This window comes from Grampus griseus, assembly GCF_964374135.1.
Source record: "Grampus griseus genome assembly, chromosome: 2".
Lineage (NCBI taxonomy): Eukaryota > Metazoa > Chordata > Mammalia > Artiodactyla > Delphinidae > Grampus > Grampus griseus.
In genome coordinates this window covers 34,263,215-34,287,057 of record NC_139018.1, presented here as the reverse complement: position 1 = coordinate 34,287,057, position 23,843 = coordinate 34,263,215, and the positions used below count along the sequence as shown (strand labels likewise).

The window sequence follows — 23,843 nt, the reverse complement described above, 5'->3', positions numbered from 1 at the left end:
ATGAGAACATTTGTGCATTCTCACAATTGTAAAGTTTCCTTCCCCTTCATTTTGGTGACCGATAATACTGCTGTAAATGTATTTGGTTTTTTGAAGCTCACAGGGTATTAATATGTTAGAGCACTATGTAAACTTAAAGAACTCATAAACAGCATTTACTACCTTGGTATATCATACTGGTCTTATTGCTGTTCCTTCACATTTAAGTGGTTTTCCATCTTCCTCCCTCCTCCCACAGTCTGGCTACACAGTGCCTTCTTGAACCGTTAGCTCACAGCAACAGTAAGATTTTTCCACGTCTCTAACACCATTCACAGAGTCACAGTCCTGGTCCACAAACCGTTCCCTGTAGGAGGTTCAGTGCTTGCGAAAGAATCTGTAATAAACCAGGCCTCCCAGGATGGCTAGCTCCAGTAAGATGACAATGGAAAGTAGCAGCTTGTTGGTTGTCACTCTACAAGGAGAAGCAAAGTGGGATGTAGTCAGAAGTCTGGATAACCTATTTCTTTCCATTCTTAATACTTAGGGGTTTGACCTGGGGCCAAGGCCAGATACTGTGAGGCAGACTGAATTTTTGATCACGTAGCCACTTAGTATTACCAGCTAAAGAAACTTATAAATAATTACTATCTACTTCACAGAAATATTGAAAATTGGGGCAATAGATACCAAAGCATATAAATGTTTTTTCTACAATGTCTTCAAATGGTAGTTAGTACTTCACTTTAAAAATAGTTTTTCTATGAGCAGCTAGTTCGAAAAATATTAAATATACATATGAAGAAGTACACCATTTCTGAAATCAGGTTGAATCATATTGCAAAACAGCAGAAATACAAACCCACTACCTAACCATCTAGAGCTGCACTGACTGATTACATAATACAGCTGTGAGCACACATTAGGAGAAGGGTTGGCGACAGACACTCCAGTGCTGAAGTCCAGCTCGGGTGGGGAGAGGGGTTCCTGCTTTAGGATAAGTAACTAACTAGAAGCTGAGTAGTGCCTTTCAATCTCTTATGAACTTCTTGCCCTTTTTACTTTCTTCCTCTATGGGTACCTTTATAAAGGCAGTAAATTTTTTGAAGCTCCTATACTCTTTTCTTAACACAAAAAATCTCATCACTCTAAATTGAACGTATTCCCCTATTCCACAAGGAATTTGCCACCGTTTAGGAAAATCCCACGCTCCTGCTTGTTTCATGACTCGACTGTAGTTTGTTTCATGCATACCTACACCCACTTACCCCAAATTCAGCCTCAGTGGCAATACTTCCTTTCTGCCCCTGGTTTTGTTGCTGTCAGCACTTACCTCAACATTTTTTGTTTTTTTTTTTTAAGTCAACTTCTACTAACAAGACAGAACTCCCAAATAAGGGGTTGACTCCCATGAAGGGCAAGCAGAGCCAAAAGCAAGTACGAAGCAGTAGCAGTGAAAAGTTTTCTAATTAAGTTTTTACAGATTTATTTCCAGGAATATGAAGCTCTATTCCCATGTGCTGTCTTCTCTAAGGAAAGTAAGCTGGGATTACAAGTCCTTCCAGGGACTTCCCTGGTGGTGCAGTGGTTAAGAATCTGTCTTCAATGCAGGGGATGCGGGTTCGATCTCTGGTCGGGGAACTAAGATCCCACATGCTGTGGGGCAACTAAGCCTGCGCGCTGAAACTACTGAGCCTGTGCACCACAACTAGAGAGAAGCCCACACACCGCAACTACTGAGCACGTGCACGGTAACGAAAAAAACATCCCGCATGCCGCAACAAAGAGCCTGCGTGCTGCAACTAAGACCCAAAGCAGCCAAATAAATAAATAAAATAAAAGTCCTTCCAATGGACAAAGTTTCCACTGCTCTAAATCAGAGCAGTATATATACTTTTAACAAGGGACTTTGTCCTGGGATATTTAACTATACGATATTTTTTATTTCTTCTGCTTTATTAGCACCTTTGCCAGTCACTGTTTAAAGCTTTGACATTCTTGGTTGAAAGATATTAGAATTAAGAGAAATTAATCTTGTGACTATTTTTAAAACTTACTTTCTGGACATTGAACGGAGAATCTTCCGACTTCTGCTCAAGTTTTCACCTGTGTTTACCAGCTGAGAAGAGAAAATAGCAATTATTTCCCCCTTCTTTCGAAAGTACACACTATAGAATTGAACATTCCTAAATTGACAGTGGGCATTAAGGGGTATATGTTGAAAAACTCCCAGAAATCAAATCAATTTAAATGATGGCCTCTGCATATAAGCAGAAGAAACTGGAAAGGATAATATACTTTAGTACTCATCAAGTAGGCCTAGGAATTATTATATCCCAAGGTTGCTGTGGGGAGACTTCTGGGACTGGGCTAATCTTTCACCTTGACTACTCAAAACAAAGTCTTCAAGTGTACCTGCCAGTAACTGACGTAACTGAGCAACTTAAGATTTGAATTTCATCAGCCAAACTCCAGAAGAGCCTCTTGAGTTAATGTTTGTTTTTGCAGGCTGGTGGACTACCATTTTTGGGATCTGGTTCTTTCTTTTTTTAAAGCCTTTTTTATTCCCTTTTGGTTGCCTGTTACTAATCTATATAGCTGGAGGATATTTCAACAGATGCCACCTGCCATCTGTTCCTGTTCCCCAGCGACCTTGTTAAGTTGATCTCTCAGCTCATTTCTCAGCTTTTAAGTTCAACTAATCCACCTGGTTAAGTTCAGAAGTGAAAAAAACATACAATCTGTAAAACAAATTGCCTTCTCTACAGCTTAACTTGAATTCGGTACTTTATTGTGGATTTTCACTAAGGAGGGAAGGGGGCATCATTTTGACTTAATTTTAAGAATGGAGAATTACAGCTGCTAAGCTGGAAAAATAACTCAGTGTGGGGATTTCAGATGATTTTCTCATATATCTAAGTCTTGCCCACAGTATCTGTTTTTCAGTTTGGATCTGCCTCATGCTCTTAAGAATACAGCATTCCATTGGCAAGTTGTACTATTTTCAAAATTCCTTTGCAGATGGTACAGAAAGGAAGGAATGAATTGTTTTCCAGAGCCTCTTAGAGTGTAGTAGATTAGACACCACAGTATAATCATCATTTGGCCTGAGTATTTGTTTTCTTCTCACAATGATCTCCCTTACCTTAGGTAACAGTAAAGAGTTAGAGCCCAGAATTGAACCTCTCTAAATTGTCAGTAGTACTATTTTATGACATGTGGAAAATAGCCTTGGCTCTAAATGACATGAAAGCATCATCTACTTAAAGAGATCTTAGCTTTCCTAAGAATAGCAGATGTTCTACTAGACATATGAGAAATGAAAATCTGATTCATAATACAGGACCTAGTAAAAGGATGGAGTGGCTACAATCTTATTTGACAATCTTCAATAAATGCAGAAATTGGATTTCTGCAGCCCACCCCCTACCCGCCCCCCATGACTTCTAAATCTTAGAAGTAAAATTACTTCCAAGGGATATCTTTCAGCCAAGCAAACTACAGACAGAGAAAAGAGTAAGAACCTAAAAGGTCATACCCTGAATTTGGAACTGTGGTAGCTTCTGGCACTAGCAAGGCATCGGGGTGTAACGGGCCCACCTACTTTCCCCACTCTTGCCCCTCTCCCCATCCACTCAGACTTACTCTACTCTTGGTACGTTCCAACTGTTCACGTTGCTCCCCCAGTTCTTCTATGATTTCTGAGCCAATCTGGTCAGTCTCTGCAGCAATCCGATGAGAACGCTCAATACTCTGGGTGGCCCGGTTCAGGCTGTCAGTGCCTTGCAGAAGCAATGCCCTTTGAGGCTGTAGCCGATTCTGACAACAGTATGGAAGGGAAATGTTATACTTCTTCCATTATAACTGAAGTTATAAGAAGGAATATCGTGTGCAATAATTTTCATTACTTTTAAGGCAACCAAAGATGCTAACAAATCAAACTAAAAGAGAACCTGGGATTCAATCTAGGATCATAATACCTCCCAATTCACTGCTTCTTACACTTAAGTGAGGCAAGAAAAGGATTAAACACATCAGAGCATTTTCCCTGTGCTCCTGATGAATTTGAACTGGTTCATGTGCTTTCTGGACTAGCAACTTCTGAGAGGCAATGGCCCTGATGTGGGGTACAGTAGCTTCCCCAAAATGCATACAGCCTGTAATTTTGAGAGAGCAAACCAACTAAACTCTACCGCCCTAGAAATAGTTTAGTTCACTGAAAATGCCCACTGATTGGTATTGAGGATTGAGGGACCATGAATAAGCTATTTGTTTTCAGCACATATAGAACTCATTTAAAAGTGTGAGACACTACCACATTCTGGGAAAAAAGTGGCTACACTCTTGGTAAGCCTCCAAAAGAATTTCACCTTAGGCCAAACACAGAAAACAAAAACTGAAGTTGTTGCACTGGTGATTTGCTCTCAGGGAAGGTAATATCTGGAGCCAAAAAAGCTGCCCTAATTTCCCAAGCACCCTATTTCTAAATCTCCACCCAAGTTTTATTCCACCTATAATCCTAAGCACAGAAGGCAAAAGGACAGAAGTAGCCTTTGTCAGGCCAGAAATAACCACTGACAGAAATGGATGCAGCTCTAAGTTCTCAGCTATTCAAAGCACGCATGTGAACACACTCAAAAAGGGGCTGGCTCACAAGGCCTATTACTGAGCAGGTGACTATTAGCACTAGACCCCACCACCAAGAAGGCAAAAGATGCATCCCCAGATCAGAAGCAACAAGAAGGCTTTTCAGTTCATATATGGCATATGAACAAGTGGATGAGGAAACCACTGAATGAGGCTGAAATAAATCCCAGTTACATTGGCTTATAAAGCAGCAGGAAAAAGGGGGTTTAAAAATAAAAGATGGGGATTTTCAACTGATTAGGCTTAAGAAAGAGCAGGAAGAGACAGTAAGGTCACACAGATCAACCCCAGATTCGGAACAATAATTCTACTGCAGGTGGTTTGTATATCTAAATAGTTTCTGAAACTAATAATTTTAAAGCAAAATTATTATTTGGAATTATCTCCCCCCTTTTTGTTTTCAGGGTTTTTTGGTCACAAATGACCAAAGTCACTATACACCTTTCATCTCACTTTAACAAGCTCTACTTGCCAGCCTTTTCTCACCCTCCTTTCACAAGTGAATTTTGAAAATTTAACATTCTCAAATACTCTAGTTTTGACATCAGGAATGTCAGGCTAGTATCATTTGAATATCTCTTAAACTATATTCAGGATGTATCATGAAATAGGATTTGTTTAAAATTGTGCCATTAGCCTTTCTACATCCGTGCAGTCTGCACTGGTGGGCCCTGTTCACTTCTCTCCCACATTACTGGTCAGGCCATTTCTACTTTGTGGTGTGGAATATAATCCCAAATGTAACACATAAAATTTAATCTTTGTGAAGTTTTATTCCTTTAACCGTGTTCTCTAGACAGTTTTGAGAATACAGGTTTTCGGCTTAGACAGTCTAATTTTATAAATGAGAATACTGGAGGCTAGAGAGTCAGTCTGGCGCACTTTCTATCACAACAAAGTAAGGTGTTAGCCCGCTTTTTAAGAAGCAGCCTGCTTTCTCTACTGTATCTGGGCTGTTGGGCCATCCTGATATAAATGTAAGGGAAAGCATGGGTTAATTTTGTAAGAATACTCTGATAAATTAAAAGCCTAACTGAACTTTGGGGGCATATGTGAGAAAGAAACTGGATCAATGAGTCAGACTACAGAGTCCAGATGTAATATGAATAGGTAACACTTGTGTATCACCACTACACACCAAGCACTGTTTTATACATAAAGGATACAAAGAAATCTAAACAAGCAAATTGTTTGGAATGATCTGCATTAAATTCAGTAGAGGTGGGCACCCAAGGGGAAAAGGGGAATTGGATGCAAGAAAGAGGATAAGGTGGAAAAAAAGTCAAGTGTGCACTGATGACATGAACTGTATACTCTACAATATGGTTAATCATTGTACCACAGACCAGTAAAGGAAAAGACAGCTGAAGCTTACCATGTGCTCATTCTCTACAGCATATGTACCATATTTCATGTCTCCTCGACTCCCAGGAGTGGCTGTCAAAGGTGTGCTTCTCACTTCCCGATGGAGTTTGGCAAGGTCCTTCCGGTAGGTTCGAAGCTTAGACATCATAGGGTTACGAAAAGATAGGGGGGCATAACGTAGTTCCTCTTCCATCTCTGCCAGCTAGGAAGGCAGAAAGTAGTGAGTAGATGGTCTGCTTCTGTTCTCTCTCATATGGGTAATACGTCTAGTTTGGACTAATCAAACCACAGATCACCGTCAATAAATACTCAACCATGTGGTCCAGGAGGGCAGGAACCACATGTGACACGTTCACTTCATTACTCTTAGTGCCTGGCACAGTGCCTAGCAGGCATAGAACAGGCCTTCAAAAAGTATGTGATGAATGAGTGAGAAAACTAACAAGTACCTTATAGCTTATTAAACATTTTTTACATGCATTCTCTCATTTATTCCTCACAACAGATCAATAAGGTAGGAAATACTACTTCTACTTCATATATAAGACTTGATGAAACCTGCTCAAGATTACATAACAAGAGAAGTCAGGATTCAAAAATCTTCAAATTCTCTTTTCAGTATACCAAGTTCTTAGCTTGTTATGGTTCAAGTGCTTTCATGAAGCGCTCTGAGATCTACTGTACTAAAAATGCTACGGGTATGGCATCAAGGTTCTTCCCTTCCTCCTCCTTCTGAAAATCAACTGTTTGTCTCCATGTCAGAATAACCAGGGGTCCAAATCATTCCCATTTTTCTGGGATAAGTAAACTGTAACACCTAGACCCAATTTACAAGAAGCCGTCTGTCTGGGATGGCCAGAGTAGGACTGGTTAATTTTTTTAAGTTCAGGGAAAGAAAGTATCTAAGCACCAAACAAATAAATTGGTATTAATTAAAAGGTTTTTGAAATGCTACCAAGATGTTAAGTGAAAAAGAAGACTGGCTCTGTAACAGGTATCATGGATATGCCCAGCTGTACACAGGTATTAGAAAAGTTTCTGGTACTCCCATTATGAAGGAGATAGTTTCCACAGTCTGGTAGGCTGATCCTTCTTAAAATAGATGCAGAATAGAGAAAAGGATGCAGATAAGCTTAACTTCTCAGAACTGCATTGAGATAAGGAAGTTGTTCTTCAACAAGCAATAAAGAAGTTCTCTGGCTTAAAAAGAATTTTTCAGTCTACTCTGGAGTAGCAAATACTAGGGGCAACTATTTCTTTGGAGTACTACCAGGGACCTGGATTTTAGCTCCAGCCTCCTAAAAGGTTTTGCTGAAGCCAGAGCACAATGATATGGAGAACAGAGGACCCTTACTTCGAAAAGGTGAGAGCAAAACTTGCTTTTTGTTTCTTTGTTTGTTTTTTGTTGTTGTTAAAGAAAAGGCACAGATTAAGAGAGAAGCAGTTCTTAAACTGCTCAGCAACCTGGACCAACATCTGACAAGCTTTGGGTCCTGACTGGGAACTCATCCTGTCCATGCATGCCTTGCCGAAGGTACCAAATCCTCCTGTCTTTTAAAACAGAAGGGAACAGGGACTTCCCTGGTGGTCCAGTGTGGTAAAGAATCCGTCTTCCAATGCAGGAGACGCAGGTTCGATCCCTGGTCAGGGAACTAAGATCCCACGTGCTGCTGGGCAACTAGGCCCACGAACTACAACTACTGAGCTCGCACGCCTCAACTAGAGAGCCCACGTGCTGCAAACTACAGAGCCCACGTGCCACAACTACAGAGCCCATTACTAGAGAGAGAAAAAAAACCCGCACGCCACAACTAGAGAGAAGGCTGCCCACCACAACGAAAGATCCTGTGTGCTGAAACTAAGACCCGGCGCAGCCCCCAAAATAAATAAATAAATAAATAAATAAATAATAAAATAAAAACTACACTGGCATATATGCAAAATTCAACACTCTCCAAAACAAACAAACAAACCAAAAAAACCCCCAAAACCAGAAGGGAACATGGCTAGAACCACCTCTGAGCTCCATTTTGTGTGACAGTAAGTTTAACAAAGGAGAATAACTGATCTCAATGGCCAGCTTTTAAAATGAGATTTTAAAAGACCACCCAGGCAGAAGTATGAGAATGTCCTTATTACAGCAGCAATGTATTATCAAAGACTCGTTTCAGGAGAGTCTCCAAGCTTTACCCATTTGTGTTTGCCCCTCAACACCCAGCCCCATCAACTGGCCTCATTTGGTAAGAAATAATCAAAAGCAAGATCAATGGACAGGAACAGTTAATCTGTGATCAGGTCACAAGCATTACTTCTGGAAAAGACCAACAAACAGGAAGAAGATATAAGGACTTGTTCCTTGTTCTCACCGTTTCATTTGCTTCCTGTTGCTTTTCATCAAAATCTCTGATCAACTTCTTCTTCTCTTCTGGAAAAGACAGACAAGTTTTCAATGCTCAGTCCTGCTTCCAAACATTCCTAGAGGCTATATCCCCTGCTTAGAATAAACTCCACATTCCTTTCCTGAGGGTACTACTACAGTACTTAATCACCCCTAAAAGACATTTAGAAACATAGGGGAACTAGTTATCACAGTAACTGGGGGGAAGGGAGAGGGACGGTATTACCATTGGCATTAAGTGTCCAGGGAACAAGAGTATCTATGCTATGGACAGTCCTGCATAACAATGATCTGGCCCCAAAGACCAACAGCATCCCTACTAGGAAAGACAACAGGTCTAAATCAATCATTGTCAGTCATTTTTCACCCATCCTAACAGGAACCAGGCACACTTTCATCAATAAGAATGTTTAACAATACTAGTTCTCTGAAATCTTTGTCCCCATTTTCACTCCCACTGTAAATCACATCTCTATATTAACCCTTATCCACTGCTGTTCTCCAAACAAATTCAAAACCCACCTACTCTGCTCACTGGAGAGACTGCATGGTATACAGCACAAGTTTCTTAGCCACACCCACGGGCAGTGGTATGGGAAATGACGTAAAATACCACTGACTCACACAGGGAAAGTCACTCCTTGTTCAGTACTTTGCATCATATCATTTTAGTGCTAGTATGTCTTTAACAACTAAAAATTACTAATCTCCCCTTTTAACAAAAACAGAACAGGCTTTAGCTTCAAAGCAATAACATCTAACTAAAACAGCACTGTTTTGCCTTCACTGTATTTTTTCTGATCATTTAGATAGGTTCTATAGATTTTCCATTTAAGGTAGTGATATAAAATTTCCTTTTAAAGTAACTTTATGTATTAAATAAATGCATTTTACATGAAATACTCATATAAATAAAATGATTAATTATAGTAAAATGGTGCTTGGACACAGCAAAAATGTTGAAGGGAGTACTGGCATGCTGTCACCTGGTAAACATCTGTATGGGGGAAGTGCTGGTGAGTAAAGGGGCTTAGGTTCTGGTTCTAGCTTTGGGTCTGACTCAACATGTAAGCTTGGATAATTCTCTTCATCTCTTTGGGACCTAACCTCCTTCCTTGGCTATAAAATGAGGAGGTAGATCATACCTAACAGGCATAGTTTTTTTTTTTTTTTTTTTTAATTTTTTTTTGGCTGCATTGGGTCTTCATTGCAGCATGCGGGCTTTTCTCTAGTTGCGGCGAGCGGGGGCTACTCTTCGGTGCGCGGGCCTTCTCTTGTTGCGGAGCACGGGCTCTAGGCATGCGGGCTCAGTAGTTGTGGCTCACAGGCTCTAGAGCACAGTCTCAGTAGTTGTGGCACACAGGCTTAGTTGCTCCATGGCATGTGGGATCTTCCCAGACCAGGGCTCAAACCCGTGTCCTCTACATTGGCAGGCGGATTCTTTACCACTGCGCCACCAGGGAAGCCCTTATTAGGGCTTATTAGCATATCTAACAAGCAAAAATTAGTCCTATTTATGAGTTTTTTTTTAATGTATACATCCAAATGAATGTTCTCCCTGGAAATCTATACATAATCTACTTATTACCACAAAGTTGTCATTGCTTACAATATTTTTTGAACTCATCTTTTGGAATTATGTTCACAATCTGGGGATATAGTTTTCTTTAATTGTGGTAAAATATATACATAACATAAAATTTACCATTTTGACTGTTTTTAAGTATACAGTTAAAGGGCATTAAGTACATCCACAATGTCGTGCAACCATCACCATTATCCACCTCTAGAACCTTTCCATCATCCCAAACTGAAACTCCATACCCATTAAACACTAACTCCCCATTTCCCCTCTCCCTGGACTCTGGTAACCACCATTCTACTTTCTGTGTCTATGAATCTGACTACTCTAGGCACCTCATATAAGAGGAATCTTACAATTTCACTTACCATAATGTCTTCAAGGTTCATCCATACTGTAGCATGTATAAGGACACGGTCTTTTTTTTTTTTTTTCGGTACGCGGGCCCCTCACTGTTCTGGCCTCTCCTGTTGCGGAGCACAGGCTCCAGACGCACAGGCTCAGCGGCCATGGCTCACGGGCCCAGCCGCTCCGCGGCATGTGGGGTCTTCCCACACTGGGGCACGAACCCGTGTCCCCTGCATCGGCAGGCAGATTCTCAACCACTGCGCCACCAGGGAAGCCCAGGACACGGTCTTTTAAAAAGCTCAATGTGATTTCTAAATACAAGCCAGCACTTCCATCAACTGAAGAAAGAGCAATCTTTTCCAATGCCAAGAAAACAGCTGAGTTGCGCTTACAAAGGGATGGCACGTGGGTACTCGACATGCTGTCCTAAGATTTTCTTGGATAATTCTGTTTACCCTGATTTTCATCTCACACCTTGACTTTAAAGCCAAATACCATGTAAGATGTAACACCACTGTAATGCTTTATATGCATTTACATTTTGTTAATCACAACAGCATCTAGCATGTCAGCTGTCCACTGCTTTTCAAATGATCATAAATCATTTTGCTTGTGTATATTCTATATTCTCAACTTGAGATCAAGCTCCTTCTGAGTAGAGAAATTTACTTTTTCTTTTATACATCCCATAGCTTCTAGAACTCTAAACCTGGTAGGGTACTCCTTAGACACTGCTATTGCCTACAAGAGCAAACGACAATGCACCCTTTACTAAGCTGCCTTCGTTGTCATGTGACATTCCCTAAATAGGTACTCCAGGTAAACTATTTCTCACTACACACCACTCACAAAACCCAGGGTTTTTGTTTTGTTTTGTTTTGTTTTGTTTTGTTTTGTTTTTGCGGTAAGCAGGCCTCTCACTGCTGCGGCCCCTCCCCTTGTGGAGCACAGGCTTCGGATGCACAGGCTCAGTGGCCATGGCTCACGGGCCCAGCCGCTCCGCGGCACATGGGATCTTCCCGGACCGGGGCACGAACCCGTGTCCCCTGCATTGGCAGGCGGACCCTCAACCACTGCGCCACCAGGGAAGCCCAAAACCCAGGGTTTTTTGTTTAAAAAAAAAAAAAAATAGGAGAAAGTTCAGCCCTGGCAAAGGGCCTACTTCTTGACTAACCATGATGTAACTGAAATAAGTGCCAAAGCAGCTGTTATTATCCTTGAGTAGTCTGCGTTTTCAGCTATCAGCAGTGAAATAATATCTGCAGTCAAGAATGGCCACTTCCATGGAGAGCTATCATATTATTTTGTAACAAGCATTCACTAAAGTGTTGAGTGTCGTCACTCCTCTGAATAGGCACATCTCCAAACTCAAGCACACTCACTTCTGATCCAAGATGACAGTATTCTCTAAGTGCATTCCCGTCCTAGATTTTTCTACATCTCTATTAGTCATAAATTCTCCTCCTTTATTCTTTCTTTGTTAAAAGACATGAAAATCTGCATTCCTAAGAATGACTCAAAGAAAGTAGCTACATAAATAAGAGTGGGGGGGGGGGAAGGAGGCAGCACACAGAATCTTGATCCTTTCACTAACTTCCCTGCATGATTCTGTTATTCTCAGTCTTTTTGGAATACTCTGCTCTCTATCTAATTTCATAAGGCATGCATTCTACTAGGAGTGCTCTACAACTTATACACTTTTAAAGGTTCAAGAGGTTAAACCCCTACCCAACTGAGAGGTATTAATAGCTGTTCCTTTATGCTTTAGACTCAGAATTGTGAAATCAATGAATATAAGAGCTGAGATGGACCTCAGAGATCATCTAGTCTAACCTTCTCATTTAGCAGTTGAGGAAATTAGAGCCTGCAGAAACTGTCTTCCCCAAGGCCACAGAAGGAGTAGATGTGTAGCAACACTAGTTCCAGAATGCAAGTCTCCTGACTCCCAACCCAGTGCTTCTGTACACTATAGTGTTGAGGGGCATTTTCGTGCTCCCAGGTATACAGGTATAATATGTTCAAACCTCTTAACCTCTTAATTTTTTATGGAGTTAGAATTAACACTACAATCAACTACAAAACAACAGGACTGATACTGGGTAGAACAGACACCAGAAACAAGAGTGAGCTACTCCAAATAACACTATCCCCTACCTCACATGCCTTCCCAAACCCTTCACCTGTGACTGACTCACTCTGAAGCTGAATGTTTGGTAAACTGGGTGGATGGCCGCACAATGCCCCGGACATGGAATAAAATGGAAACACCCAGCTCTGAAAGTGCTAGAGGAAACCTACCTCATGTTCGACCAAGGTGGCAGCCTCTCTTTCTTACAGGCTATTTGAATTGCCAGCCCAAGAATGACTAACCTTGGTCCATCAGAACTGTGGAAATAACTTCAGTTTCACCAGGATCTTTAAAATCTGTGATTAATGTTTTTGGCGCCCCATTGTGGCATTTCTAGGACCTACATCCTCTTTGTAGACCACATGGTTACCTGATCCTCTCTAAGCCTGTTTCCTCAACTATAAATAAATATAACGGTACTGACCTCATACAGTTGTCTGAAAGAGTTAAAAGAGACAATACACATAACAAACACATAACAAATGCCAAGCATATTAAGGGTTCAATAAATAGTAACTACCACTGTTTTTTAAAAGTAAATTCCTAGGTAGGAAAAACTAAGCAAAAACAAAATTCACCAAAGAATATGAAGAGTGTTGGAAAAATTAAAATTCTGCAGTTAGTGAGTAATTGTGTTTACCAACCTGCTACATATGGTCCTTCATAGTTATTATTTTTTCTGGTTTCTAAAATAATGGAGTCTCACGTATAGATACTGAGATTTAAGTGAATTAAAATGAAAAACTTTCAATAATTTTATAATGTTCATTAATAATGTGCCTTCAAAAAAAAATAATGTGCCTTCAGGTGCTACAAAACTAAAACTAAAAGTCATGACTATAGGTACTTACTCTATTAATTGGATAAGAATTTATAGCAGTCTGAGGTATTTGGAGAGACATCTTCATATGCTGCAAAGCTAAGACTAGAAATTATGGTTGTAGGTACTTAATGTAATATTATATGGATTAATAATTATCACATATGCTAATGGATTGTCACTGTCATACAAAATTCCTAAAGTAGGACACATTGTGTCTGTTATCCTATCCCTTTTTTAAATAGGTATATAGATAGATAGATAGATTTTAAAAGTGGTGAAACTGTGGAAAACATGGCAGAATAGAAATAAAATCACACTGAGTTTTTATAACCAATCATATATTATTACTATTTTCTTCCCAACAATTCACAGTATTTATACAATCATTCAACAAATATTTATAGAGCACCTAGTATGTACTAGGCACTGCTCTAGGTGCTTAGGATACATAATTAACCAAACAGACAAAATATAGAGCTTATGATAGAAGAGGGAACACTTCCAAAGTTTTTTAAGAGGCCAGCACTACACTGATACCAAAACCAGCGAAGAACACCACAAAAAAATTATAGGCCAATATCCCTGGTGAACACAGATGCAAAAATCCTCAACAAAATAATAGCAAACTGAATGGCATTTTCTATAGAAATAGAACAAACAATCCAAAAATTTTTAGGTAACCACAAAAGACCCCAATTAGCCAAAGCAATCTTGAAAAAGAACAACAAAGCTGGAGGCATCATGCTTTCTGATTTCAAACTACAGCTGACCCTTGAACAACAAGGGTTTGAACTGAGCGGGTCCACTTATACACAGATTTTTTTCAATAGTAAATACTACAGTACCACATAACCTGTGGTTGGCTGAATCTGCAGATAGTGAGGAAACTTGGATAGGAGGGCCAACAAGTTACACTCAGATTTTCAGCTGCGCAGAGGGTTGGCACCCAGGGTCAACTGTATATTACAAAGCTATAATAATGAAAACAGTATGGTACTGGCATAAAAACAGATTCAAAGCTCAATGGAATGGAAAAGAGAGCCCAGAAGTAAGTCCACACATATATGGTCAATTCACTTACAACAAAGGAGCCCAGAATATACAATGGGGAAATGTATTAGGAAAAACCCAGTCTTTCTCCCTCCTATCTTTCTCTCCTGTATAGGAAAAAACTTAGTCCTTCCTCCTGTTGTTTGTTTCCCGTGTGTCTCCTTTACTACTCACAAAGAACACTTCACTTTTGGTCACAGAATGTATGGGTTTTTTCCCCACAGCAGCAATTCTCTGAGACACCAGCTGGGTGTCCTGCAATTCGACTCAATTCTGACGCTATCTACCCAGAGACAGTATCAGATTCCAGAGGTTCAGGGCTCAGTCCCACAAGACTGGCCCCACCACCACCTCAGATGCCAATTGCAAGTAGTAGGTCCTCAGGTTACCCACAACTTCTGTCCAATTTGGTTACAAACTGGAGGTTCCCATGACCCGCTCCTCAGATTCAATTAATATGGTAGAAAGGCTCACAAAACTCAGAGAAACACTTACTTAGGTTTACCAGTTTATTAAAGGACATGATAAAGGATACAGATGAAAAGCCAGATGAAGAGAGACATAGGGCAAGGTCTTGGAGGGTCTCTTTCCCCTCCTGTTCTGTCCCGCAGGACCTTCTGTCCCCGCAGAGCTGAGGTGCACCACCCTCCCAGTGTGGATATGTTCAACCACCTGGAAGCTCTCTGAGCCCCATACTACTGAAATTTTATGGAGGCTCCCTCACATAGACATGGTTAATTATTAATTCCATTTGAAGCCCCTTTCCCGTCTCCAGAGAAGTGTGGAGCAGGACTGAAAATCCAAGCTTCTAATCATGGGTTGGTCTTTCTGGTAACCAGCTCCCATCCAGAAGCCACCTAGGAGCCCACCCAGAGCAGCCTCACTGAATAAAAGATGCTCCCAGAAATTACAAGGGTTTTAGAAGCTCTGTGCCAGGAGAGAGAGAAATATTTGTTTCCTGTTCCCTCACGGAAAAGGACAGTCTCTTCAATAAATGGTGTTGGGAAACATTTGACAGTCACATGTAAAAGAATGAAACTGGGCCACTATCTTTACACTATATACAAAAATTAACTCAAAAAGGATTAAAGACGTGAATGTTGACAATGATATTTTGGATTTGGCACCAAAAGTAAAAGCAACAAAAGCAAAAATAAACTAGCAGGGCTACATCAAACTAAAAGCTTCTGAGAGATCCTAGGCAAAACATGCTCTGGCATAAATTATACCAATGTTTTCTTAGGTCAGTCTCCCAAGGCAATAGAAATAAAAACAAAAATAAACAAATGGAACCTAATCAAACTTACAAACTTTTGCACAACAAAAGGAACCATAAACAAAACGAAAAGACAACCCACAGAATGGGAGAAAATATTTGCAAACGATGCAACCAACAAAGGCTTAATTTCCAAAATATGCAAACAGTTCATACAATTCAACGACAAAAAAACAAACAACCCAGGGCAGGGTTTCCCTGGTGGCGCAGTGGTTGGGAGTCCACCTGCCAATGCAGGGGACGTGGGTTCGTGTCCCGGTCCGGGAAGATCCCACACGCCGCGGAGTGGCTGGGCCCGTGAGCCATGGCCGCTGAGCCTGCGTGTCCGGAGCCTGCGCTCCGCAACGGGAGAGGCCACAACAGTGAGAGGCCCGTGTACCGCAAAAAAAAAAAAAACCCAAAAAAGAAAAAGAAAAAACAAAAAACCCCCAAACAACCCAATAAAAAATGGGCAGAAGACCTAAATAAACATTTCTCCAAAGAAGACATACACAGATGGCCAGTAGGCACATGAAAAGATGCTCAACATCACTAATTATTAGAGAAATGCAAATCAAAGCTACAATAAGGTAACACCTCACACCAGTCAGAATGGCCATCATTAAACAGTCTACAAATAACAAATGCTAGAGAGGGTTTGGAGAAAAGGGAACCCTCTTACACTGTTGGTGGGAATGTAAATTGGTGCAGCCACTATGGAAAACTGTATGGAAAAGAGTTGCCATATGATACAGCAATCCTACTCCTGGGCATATACCCAGACAAAACTATAATTCAAAAAGATACACACACCCCTATGCTCACAGCAGCACTATTCACAACAGCCAAGACATGGAAACAACCTAAATGTCCATGAACACATGAATGGATAAAGAAGATGTGGGATGTGGGGTGTGTGTGTGTGTGTGTGTGTGTGTGTGTGTGTGTGTGTAAATAAATATATATAAAACATTGGAATATTACTCAGCCATTAAAAAGAATGAAATGCCATTTGCAGCAACATGGATGGACCTAGAGATTATCATACTAAATGAAGTAAGTCAGAAAGAGAAAGAGAAATACCATATGATATCACTTATATGTGGAATCTAAAATACGATACAAATCAACATATCTACAAAACAAAAACAGGGGGACTTCCCTGGGGGTGCAGTGGTTAAGAATCCTCCTGCTAATGCAGGGGACACTGGTTCGAGCCCTGGTCCAGGAAGATCCCACATGCCACAGAGCAACTAAGCTCATGCTCCACAAAACTACTGAGCCTGTGCTCTAGAGCCTGCGAGCCACAGCTACTGAAGCCCATGTGCCTAGAGCCCGTGCTCCACAACAAGAGAAGCCACTGCAATGAGAAGCCCGCGCACCGCAACGAAGAGCAGCCCTAGCTCGCTGCAACTAGAGAAAGCCTGTGCACAGCAATGAAGACCCAATGCAGCCAAAAATAAATTAACTAAAAAACAAACAAAACAAAACAGGGACTTCCCTGGTGGTCCAATGGTTAAGATTCTGTGCTTCCACTGCAGGGAGCAAGGGTTAAGATCCTATATGCCACGTGGTGCAGCCAAAAAAAAACCCAAAACAAAACCAAAACCAAAACCAAACAAAAACAGACTCACAGATATCGAGAACAGACTTGTGGTTGCCAAGGGAGAGAGGGGGTAGGGGAGAGAAGGAATGGAAGTTTGGGATTAGCAGAGGCAAACCGTTATATATAGGATGGATAAACAACAAGGTCCTACTGTATAGCACAGGGAACTATATTCAGTATCCTGTGACAAACCATAATGGAAAAGAATAGGAAAAAGAATATATATATGTATAGCTGAGTCACTTTGCTGTACAGAAGAAATTAACACAACATTGTAAATCAACTACATTAAAAAAAAAAAGGCAAAAAACACACACCAGAAAATACATTGCTTGAAAAAAAAAAAAGCTTCTGGATAGCAAAAGGAAACTATCAACAAAATGAAAAAAATTTATTTACTGGGAGAATATATTTGTAAATCATATATCCGATAAGGGGCTAGTATCCACAATATATAAAGAACTCATACAAATGAATAGCAAAAACCCAAACAATCCAATTATAAAATGAGCAGAGGATGTGAATAAACATTTTTCCAAAGAAGACATACAATGGACAACAGGTACATGAAAAGATACTCAACTTGACTAATCATCAGGGAGATGCAAATCAAAGACACAATGAGATATCCCCTCACACCTGTTAGAATGGCTATTATCAAAAAGACAAGAAATAACATGTGCTATAGAAATTCAAAGAGATATCAGTATGGCTGATAGCAGTTTTAAATGCCTTCATGAAAAGGATCAAATTAAGCAGTTTAAACATTTAAACTTCTTCTTGTTACTTAAGTAACAAGAAATAAACAAGAATGCCAATACATGCTGGCTGTGTGATCCTTTTAATATCATATGAGAAGGCATCTATAAGAGTGAACTGATTATCCATTTAACTAACTTCTTCAGGGGTCATTTTTAGAATTAGATTTGCTTATGCTTCCCATTAACAAAAGAATGATTCTCATGTAAATGTTAAAATTTTAAGCAGTGTTTTATGGACTGAGGCCAACATTTTCTTCTGGAGAAAGTAGTCTCTACAATTGGAATGTAATTAATAGAAAACCATGATTTGATTTTCAAATCATTAGTTTCGTACATAAGCATTCATTCAATGAGTACCTGTTGAACATACCTACAGAAGATTAAATTGGCAGGTCAGATTTCACCTGCAGATTTGCTCTGTTTGGTCCATAAAGCATTTGAAAAATATCTGAGTTGGGGGCTTCCCTGGTGGCACAGTGGTTGAGAGTCCGCCTGCCGATGCAGGGGACAAGGGTTCGTGTCCCGGTCCGGGAAGATCCCACATGCCGTGGAGCGGCTGGGCCCGTGAGCCATGGCCGCTGAGCCTGTGCGTCCGGAGCCTGTGCGTCCGGAGCCTGTGCTCCGCAACTGCAACGGGAGAGGCCAGCAACGGGAGAGGCCACAACAGTGAGAGGCCCACGTACCGCAAAAAAACCCATAAAAAAACGTAAACAAAACAAACAAACAAAAAATATCTGAGTTGGTGGCTCACAAATAAAAATCAAGAGGCTTCATGTATTTAAAAAAAAAGAAAGAAAGAAACAACATGTGTTGATGAGCTTATGTCCTAGATCAGTGGCCTTCAAACTTGACAGGCATCAGAAATCCCCCAGAGGGCTGTTAAAATAGACTGTTAAAACAGTTAATGATTCAATAAGTCTTGGGTGGGAACCAAGAATGTGCATTTCTAACAAGTTTCCAGGTGATGCTGATGCTGTTGGTTCAGGGATCATACTTTGAAAACCACTGTTCTACTGAAAGGAAGACAAATAATATACTATAAATATCATAAATATGTAAAGTGTCTGGGCTTCCCTGGTGGCGCAGTGGTTAAGAATCCGCCTGCCAATGCAGGGGGCATGGGTTCCAGTCCTGGTCCGGGAAGATCCCACATGCTGTGGAGGAACTAAGCCCGCGCGCCACAACTACTGAGCCTGTGTGCCACAACTACTGAAGCCCGCGTGCCTAGAGCCCATGCTCTGCAACAAGAGAAACCACCGCAATGAGAAGCCCGCGCACCGCAACAGAGTAGCCCCCACGCACCGCAATTAGAGAAAAGCCTGCACGCAGCAACGAAGACCCAACACAGCCATAAATTAATTAATTAATTAATTTAAAAAACTATGTGAAGTGTCTAGTGTGTTAGAAGATACGTGCTCTAGAAAAAAAGGAAAAGTAGTGCAAGGTAAGGGTAGTTGTATACAGAGCTGGTATTCTTATGTTTTATTTAAATAAAATATCCAATTTCCCATATAATAGGAATAATGGCTAATTGCTGTTACTACTGTTAGGCAGTATTTTAAGGGCTTTACATATATTAGCTCGCTTGATCCTCAAAAAATCCCTATGAAGTAAATATAATGACTGATTCCCATTTTGCAAGGGAAACTAATTATGTTAAAGTAAGTTGTTCAAGGTCACCAAGCTATTAAGAGGTGGACCCAGGATATGAACTCAGGCAGTCTGGCTCTAGAATCCTTGCTGTTAAATATTACAATACCCTGCCTTTCAACTCATGTATCTTCTTCATAAATGTTATTTTTAATGGTAGGAGAAGAAATATCTGTCAGGCTAGAATGGACATACGTTCTCTATTCTATGTAATCACTCTTGATGTTCTCATCCACAACCCAAACAAGCCTGCTTCTACTCTTACATTTCTTAAAATTATCATTCACTCAACTGACCAAGTGAGAAAATGCAGACATTCTTGAATCTGTCTCCCTCACTCCTCATGTCCAATCAGTATGGTTAATTTCTGTCCAGAATCACCTCTTGGATTTGGGACTCTCTAGAGTCCCATGTTACCTAGATGACTGCCATAAAGGCTCCTAACATGGTCCCTGGTATACAGATTCTTGTGCCTCTCTTTCATCCTCTACTCAGCCACCAGCATTCTCCTTCTAAAATTAAATCTAACCATATTAGTCAGCTATTTGAAGTCCTTTACTGATTCTCCATATCAAGTCTCGATGTCTTAATGTGACACTCAGGTCCCTTAACTGTCCGGCTGTGTCTTACTTTCCTCATCTGTTACTATTCTCCCACACATACCTTTTTTTTTTTAATGAAAGTGGCAGCCACTCTTTATTAAGAATCTTTTTTTTTTACATCTTTATTGGAGTATAATTGCTTTACAATGTTGTGTTAGTTTCTGCTGTATAACAAAGTGAATCAGCTATATGTATACATGTATCCCCATATCCCCTCCCTCTTGCATCTCCCTCGCACCCTCCCTATCCCACCCCTCTAGGTCCCACACATATCTTAAGCTCCAGTAATAGTTGTGAATATTTGATTTTTTTCTTCCTTTGTTGCCTCTTCCCATTTCCCCTCTCAGGCAGACTCCTGTTCAACCCGTGACACTCAGAAGTTCCCCTTTCTGTGAAGCTTCCCTCTTGCTCCCCCACGCCCATGTTAGGTTTTTCTGTCATGGTCTCAAAACTATCTTAGGACTCATCACACACTTTGTTGTAAATTTGCTCCCATTTAAGGCAAGAACTCTTGGAACTTCTCGGGGCTCAGGACACTAACTGATACGTAATTCTCAATAAATGTTTATTGAAAAAACTGAATTCAGTTACAGAGCATAAGCTAAATGCAAGGGATGTGTTATGTACATTATTCAGTGCTTCATAATTCATGGTGGAAAATAAAGCTTCATTGGTGGAAAGCCTATGAAGTAGTCTCAGGCCTAGAAAAAAGAGGAATCAGAGATGAGGCCTGGTGTGTTTGCTTAATTAAATTCAACTTATTTGACAAATATTTATTGAGAAGTATGAATAAAGTAGTGAATAAGAAGACTAAAAGTTGTTGAAATTCTTATAACCTGTGGATATCTGTATATTCTATTTACTTACTCATTGAACAAAGCATTACCAGCAACTCGTGTTAGAGTATTTTGCACTTGGGTAGAAATTCACACCTTTTTGAGTGTCCTCTTTGCAGGAATTAGAAGTTTAGGTAGATGACAAAAGTAAATATAACTAACTCAGTTTTCTATTTTTCAAAACAGAATGTCCTTTGGCATTATTTAGCCTTACAGAAATAGACATTGCAAAATTTAACTCAACACAAGGCTGAAAAGAAGGTCTATTTTTCAACCATGTAAATCAGATCCCATCACTCTCCTGTTCTATATCCTTTAACTGCAAGCCACTACATTTAGAAAAAGATGCAAATCTTTCATCCTGGTGTACAAGGGCCCATATGCAATCTGACCCTGCCTACCTCTTTAAAGCCTCATCTACTACCACTAACTATCTCCCCTGCTCATTCCACCCCAAACACACTGCCTTCTTGTTCTTCCTAGAACATACCAAGCTCATTTCTGCTTAAGGACATTTGCAGTACTATTCTGTCCTGACACTCATTTCTCCCAGATTTTTGCGTGGCTTACTCCCTTACTTCAAGTCTCTGCTCAAATGCCACCTCCTCAAAGAGGCCTTTCACAGCCACCCAACTTAAAATTAGAGCCCCCGCCCATTCCTTGGCCCTGCTTTATTTTCCTGTATTGCCCTTAACACCACCTCTTAATATTTATATACTATCATCGACCCATCAGAACAGAGATTTGTAAGTCTTTTCACTGTAATGTGCAATATTACCAGCATCTAGGGACAGTGCCTGGCACGCAGCAGCCTCTCCCAGTAAATGTTAAACAAAGGTATGAATTTCATTCTCACCAGAGTCATTCAATTCATATGACCTTGGGTAACACACAGAGCAAACACTCAAGCTTTGACACTTAAGTAAAAGCGATAAAAGTCTCATCTGCTTTGCCATCAAGATCTATTTTTCTTAAGGCAAAGAGCTATAGGAGACCTTCCTATACAGATTCAACTGGAAAACTCTTAGCTCCTCCAAGCAAAGCTTGCAGCACTGAATTTTGAAACCAAGGGGCAAGAGACAGTCTAAGCAGAGAGTTCATAAGGGGACCACACCTAAAGACCACAATCCTGATTTTAAAGACCAATCCCCCTCACGACTGGTTATTTACCAACCCCAAAAGTTATGATTCCCTTGGGTTCTTAACCCTTTTTGTGCTACAAATCCTCTGCCAATCTGGTGAAAACTACGGACCTCTTTTGAGAATAACACTGTTAAACGTATAAAACAAAATACACAGCAGAAACTAACACAACAATGTAAAGCAATTATACTCCAATAAAGATATTTAAAAAAAAAACTAAAAAAAAAAAAGAGAGCTACAAAAGAAAACCCAATTCTACTCAAATACCGGATCGCAGGCTTAGGTCCCCTACACTCTTCTTGCCATAGTGAAAATGAAACGAGAAAAATCTGAAGGCTACAGGAGGATCAAGAGGAAGATGACACTCCGAGGTGCATCCCTGAGCACGCTAAGTGGCGGCAGGGAGATCCTGGGCGCCGGGACCCAGCCAGCCCTAGGGGGCGTGTCTGAGAATGAGAAACGGAGAGAAGGGAGGGAGGGTCTGGGAAGGGGGTGGGAGCTCTTCTTCCCAGAGCTGGCGGAGCTGGGTGCTCCTGGGCTCAGCCTGACTCCGCCTCACCTGTCCCAGCCGTCCCCAGGAGCCGCTCCGGCACCCCTCGTAGGTCTTCATGGAGACCGCGAAAGATCTCATGCAGTTTCTCGAAATGCTCTGAGGAGGCGGCTGAGTTGGCCATGGCGCAGGCCGCTCTCTAGCAGCGGCAGCCGAGATTCCGGGCACGGGGCCCGTTCCTACTCCGCCGTCAGCCGCCCAGCCGCGCAGGCATCCCGGCGACCGCCACCACCGCAGCTCAGGACGAGGCGCTTCCGGGGCCGCGGCGGGGTCCTCCCGAGCCGGAACGCCCACCCCCTGCATGCCGTCACTGACGGCGCGCCGGGCGCCAAAGCCTGACGGAAAGTCGGGCGGGCTGCGCTGCCCGGGCTACTCCCGAGGGAGCGGTGGCGCTCGGGCGCGAGCGGCAGTCTCGGAACTCCGGAATTAGTCAGTCCGGGGTTGGGAAGAGCGCCACGGCGGAACGGACTGTGGGAACCCGCGGGCCCGGCGGCGCGGCCGCCTCTCTCCCAGGCCTCGCCTTCTGGCGAGGGGCGGACGCTGCAGTGCATGCCGGAGGCTGTAGTTCGGCACGGAAGACACTCAGACTCGGAAGTCAAGCATTGCTGGGGGCGGTAGTTCTGCCGTCGTCGCGGGCGTCAGCGTGATGCTGACGCGCAATGATTTGGTATCAGTAGGCGCCTGGTCGTTATCTTCTCAGTCGTCGCACTGTTTGGCCACCCTTACTTTCTCAGTTCACATTCCGACTGTTAGCTTTCAGTTCTTGGAAGATAGCTGGGCCAGGTTCCTGCCTGCGCTTGAGCTTAAAGCACTTTTACTGGGGAGTCAAGTCACCAGAGTCACATTCTTTCAGAAGTGGTCCCCGGGCAGTGCGACCCCCAAAATATACGCTCAGCCTCTAGCGGCTGGGCACGCCGTGCATTCACTCAGCAGGTGTTTCAATTTAAGCGTAGCCTTTGTGCCTGGATCTGGGCATGTGTTGAATAAAAGATTCACTCTGACCTTGGGTAATTTATGTATTATTTATGTAATATATGTGTGTGTACATATGTATATATGTAATTTATATGTGTATTATTTATATGTAGTGAGCAAGGCGGACCTGGCTTCATCAGGTCTC

The 23,843-nt window shown here is 41.5% G+C and overlaps 1 protein-coding gene across 1 annotated transcript; it reads right to left on the bottom strand.

Annotated features, from left to right (window-relative positions):
- Nucleotides 1-171: 171 nt before the first annotated feature.
- On the bottom strand, nt 172-22,994 carry VTI1B (vesicle transport through interaction with t-SNAREs 1B). Its single transcript, XM_082648544.1, has 6 exons — nt 22,733-22,994; nt 8,358-8,416; nt 6,002-6,193; nt 3,625-3,798; nt 2,037-2,098; nt 172-454 (listed from the first exon to the last, which is right to left on the bottom strand). The coding sequence occupies exons 1-6, from the start codon at nt 22,845-22,847 to the stop codon at nt 358-360; spliced, it is 699 nt and encodes a 232-aa protein (XP_082504670.1). The 5' UTR covers nt 22,848-22,994; the 3' UTR covers nt 172-357.
- Between the last annotated feature and the right edge of the window lie 849 nt (nt 22,995-23,843).